We start from the raw sequence: 4,468 nt of genomic DNA, 5'->3' as shown, positions 1-4,468 counted from the left end.
ACAAACTGAAGCTAAGGGCAACAATTCAACCGAACCAAGCCACAAAGTGGGAGATAACAATCAAAAGATTTCAAAGGAGAAAAATACGGAGGAAGGGCAATCTTCAAAGGTAAGTAGCAGGAACGGATTGAGATTTGCGGTGTTGAGTCACATGGAAAATCAAGGAAATCTTGAGGTGAATAATATGGATTTAGAAACCGAAGGTAGTTTGGAAAGAGATAAAACTAGGAATATCACCAAGGATCAATCTCGTCAGTTAGAGAAAGAGAATATTGCGGATGAGATTTTATCCCTAAAAGATGATTCGTTACAAGGTGAACAAAATATTGTTGTGGGGAAAAACTCGGAATACTTTCGAACAGTGGATCTAGGGGTGGACTCAAATTGTTTGGTAAAAGATAGAAGGTTGTACAATAATTGGAAACAGGTTGTCAATACACAGTAGACTCCTTCCATTGGTAACCAAGCCAATAAAAAAGGGCCCCTTCAGGAAAATAACTTCCTTATTAACCTGTCAAGAGAAAGTAAGTACATCTTTTAAAGACTAACCCTACAGTTTCTAGGGAAGAAAAAGAAAACCATATTGAGGCGAGTGAGGCCATTGACATCGATCCTCCCCTGGAGAAGGAACCACCAGATATTGATCAAGATCTCTATCGATTTCCACAAGATGAACCCATGGCCAACTCCGATAACCTTGGAGATTCTAGCCCCCCCGGCCTACTCCACATTCATCGATTATACAACGGAAGGCCCAACGATGGTCTCAGTGCTCCCATTAGTTCACAAAGTGGAACTCCAGATCGATTCATACCTCCCACCGCAGCACAATCCACCGTATTTAATGGCAACGGTGCAACTCCCGATGGAGTTAGTTCATCCACTACGCGATCTTCGAACTGCGTTTATGGAAATTCTGCCTAATGTACCATTGAAAACGATTGACAGGTACCCGAAATTCCCTACGTTCAATATGTCAATCAAAATAATGATATGGAATGTCCAAGGTGCAGGAAGTCAAGCCTTTTTGACAATGCTAAGGGAGGTGATTCGTATTAACAATCCAACCATTCTAGCTCTTGTGGAAACTCACATTAGCGGAGATACGGCTCAGAAAGTGTGTGATCGGATTGGCTTCTCGGGTCAATTTCGAGTCGATGCCCAAGGGTTTCGAGGGGGGATTTGGTTGTTTTGGAGGAAGGAATTAGTTAATGTCCATGTTCTTGACTCTCACACTCAACACATTACTGTGGAGATCTCTAAAGTGGGTGAAACACCATGGATTTTCTCGGCTATATATGCAAGTCCTGGCTCAAATTTGAAGAGAGAATTATGGGAGGCACTGGAAGAAGCTAAGCGAAGATTCACTGGCCCATGGATTCTACGGGGTGACTTCAACGATACAGTAAATATGAATGAGAGAGTAGGCATTGGAGGCGCGGAAATGCAAAGGAGATGTCGAAACTTCTCAAACTGGGTTGAGACAAATTAATTGATTGACCTTCACTATTCTGGACCTAATTACACTTGGTCGAGAGGAGATACTGAAAGCACTTACAAGGCGGCTAGACTAGACAGATTTCTATGCAATGAAGAATGGAGGGTACGATTTGAAGACGGTGCAGTGCATCACTTACCTAAATGCAATTCAGACCATTGCCCTATCATTGTTAGTTCAGGAGGATTTGCTCCAATACCTGCATCACTGAAACCATTTCGATTTCAGGCAGCATGGATTAATCATGCTAAGTTCGATGAGTTCGTGACAAAGATGTGGAACAAAAAAGCCCCTATAGTTCCCTTTCAAACTAAATTTGCTACTAAGTTAAGCAACTGGAATCGAGAGGTTTTCCACAATATTTTTCGAAAGAAGGCTGAACTATGGGCAAGGTTGGATGGAGTCCAGAAAAGATTAGCCGAGAAGTGGGATCGGAGGTGGATTAAGTTGGAAGCTAAACTTCGCAGAGAGCTTGATGAGGTATTACAGGAAGAAGAGATGACGTGGTTTCAAAAATCTAGACTAGAAGCGCTGAAAGATGGTGACAGAAATACGAAATACTTCCACCTTTCTACGGTGATTAGAAGGTATCGCAATAAAGTCACCATGCTCCAAGAGAGAGATGGAAATTGGATAACTGATCCTTCGAGGTTAAAAGAGATGGTTGTACAGTATTGGCACTCCTTATTCACGGAAGAATTCCCACAGTATGACACTCGAGCTTCACTCAAGGCAAGTTTCCCATGATGACAAGTAGAGACATCGAAGCTCTAAATAGACCCTATGCTCCATGTGAAGTGGTCTTAGCCATAAAGAGTACGCAAGCCTTCAAAGCTCCCGGACCAGACGGGTTCCGACCATTGTTCTATCAACGTTATTGGGATGTGGTCCAAGAGAGTGTGTCGAAACTTGTTCTGGATGTAGTCAGTGGAAGAGACTTCCCGGATGAGTTGAACAGAGCCTTCTTGGTGTTGATTCCCAAGATTGAAACTCCACAGAACGTGACCCAATTCCGGCCAATTGGACTGTGCAACATCGTCTATAAGGCAGCTACCAAGGTGATCGTGAATAGATTAAAACCGGTGCTTCCTTCTCTCATCTCTCCGACTCAATGTAGTTTTGTTCCTCGTCGGCAAATTACGGACAATGTTATTATTGTGCAAGAGATGCTCCACACTATGAGAAGAAAGCAAGGAAAAGTGGGCTACATGGCGATCAAAATTGACTTCGAGAAAGCCTATGATCGTTTGAGATGGAGCTTCATAAGACATTCATTGACTGAACTTCGTTTGCCCCAGAACATGGTGGATGTAATGATGCGATGTATAAGCTCTACCTCCCTCCAAGTTCTCTGGAATGGAGAAACTACGGAAAGCTTTGTCCCTACACGAGGGATCAGACAAGGTGACCCCTTGTCACCATATATATACGTGATATGTATGGAAAGTTTGACCCACTTGATTGAGGAAGCCGTGCAGGTAGGAAGTTGGAAGGCAGTAAGGGCAAGCAGGAATGGACCGCACCTATCTAACCTCGCATTTGCGGACGACCTTATTCTGTTTGGGGAAGCTTCAATGGACCAGGCCAAGACCATCATGACATGTTTGGGGAAATTTTGTGACATGTCTGGTAGTAAGGTGAGCACGGCTAAATCGAAGATTTATTTCTCAAACAACACTAGTGAAGAAATCAGGGGGGGTATTTGTGCACACCTCTGTTAGGTTATGATACATATGACACTACATAGATCATGCGGAAACAACCATTAACCCAGGACAACATATTATTTACACATAATCATATAGCATAATTTAGATGCATACTCTTTGTTGCGTGCCCTCCCTAGCTGCGCCCGAACCGAACAAGAACAAGTCTTTTAGGACTCCAAGTGTCGTCCCTCCGTAGATAGTCCACAGCACGTCCGGATCCGCCTTAAGATTGACCAACTAGAATCGCCCTTAAGGTACTAGAAAATTTCGGCACTTTTGAGCAAGATGTGTGTTTTAATTTTCTCTCAAAAAACTCACTTTTGAATACTTTGAAACTTATGTATAAATTATGACCCCTAGGCCTTTATTTATAGAGTTATGGAAAAGGAATCGTAATCCTAGTAGGATGCGAATTAATTGGAATTAGAATCCTACATGAATTCTATTTAATTAATTTATCCAATTAGGAATAGAAACTTAATCATACACTGACTCTTGTAGATTCAGGAATCACGCATGAGCACAAACTCACACACACACGGCAGCCACAAGGGCTGCCCATGCGCGTGCGAGCAGCAGCCCGCGCAGCACGGCCCACGCAGCCGTGGCCCTTGGCGCGCGCTGGGCCTGCCTTGCGGTAGGCCTGGGCGCTGCCTTGGCTGGGCTTGTGGCGCGCATGCTTGCTGGGCGATTGGCCCCGGCTTCGTGCTGGGCCTTCGTCCGGCAAGCCTCGTCCGATGCTAATTCGTACGATACGCTTCCGATTAAATTTCCATTTCCGGAATCTATTTCCGATACGAACAATATTTAATATTTCCGATTCCGGAATTAATTTCCGTTTCGAACAAATATTTAATATTTCCGTTTCCGGAATTATTTTCCGATTCCGGTAATATTTCCGATTCTGACAATATTTCCGTTTCCGGTAATATTTCCGATTCTGGTAATATTTCCATTTCCAATAATATTTTCCGATACGTACCATGTTTCCGTTTCCGGCAACATCTACGACTTGGATAATATTCATATTTCCGATACGATCCATATTTCCGTTTCCGGCAATATCATCGTTTCCGGAGTATTCATTTCTTGCCTGTGACGATCTTAGCTCCCACTGAAACCAAGATCCGTCGGTTCCGAATATTCATAGATGGAGTATTTAATACCATTAAATACTTGATCCGTTTACGTACTATTTGTGTGACCCTACGGGTTCAGTCAAGAGTAAGCTGTGGATTAATATCATTAATTCCACTTGAAC

At 43.2% G+C, this 4,468-nt stretch overlaps 1 protein-coding gene across 1 annotated transcript; it reads left to right on the top strand.

Moving 5' to 3' along the window:
* The first annotated feature begins 988 nt into the window (after window positions 1-988).
* On the top strand, window positions 989-2,245 carry LOC130463364 (uncharacterized). The gene is made up of 2 exons (XM_056832471.1): window positions 989-1,477; window positions 1,727-2,245. Exons 1-2 carry the CDS (start codon window positions 989-991, stop codon window positions 2,243-2,245), a joined length of 1,008 nt encoding a protein of 335 aa, XP_056688449.1.
* The last annotated feature ends 2,223 nt before the right edge of the window (window positions 2,246-4,468 follow it).

This window comes from Spinacia oleracea, chromosome 6 (genome assembly GCF_020520425.1).
Source record: "Spinacia oleracea cultivar Varoflay chromosome 6, BTI_SOV_V1, whole genome shotgun sequence".
In the NCBI taxonomy this organism is placed as follows: Eukaryota; Viridiplantae; Streptophyta; class Magnoliopsida; order Caryophyllales; family Amaranthaceae; genus Spinacia; species Spinacia oleracea.
The sequence above is the reverse complement of the archived record's forward strand: the minus strand, read 5'-3'. Positions and strand labels throughout refer to the sequence as shown.

Bases quoted from the DNA above. Each gene is read 5' to 3' on its own strand.
- LOC130463364 (XM_056832471.1), top strand. From the start codon at position 989: ATGATATGGAATGTCCAAGGTGCAGGAAGTCAAGCCTTTTTGACAATG. The intron at 1,478-1,726 runs GTTGAGACAAAT...TTTCGATTTCAG, and splicing joins GTCGAAACTTCTCAAACTGG to GCAGCATGGATTAATCATGC.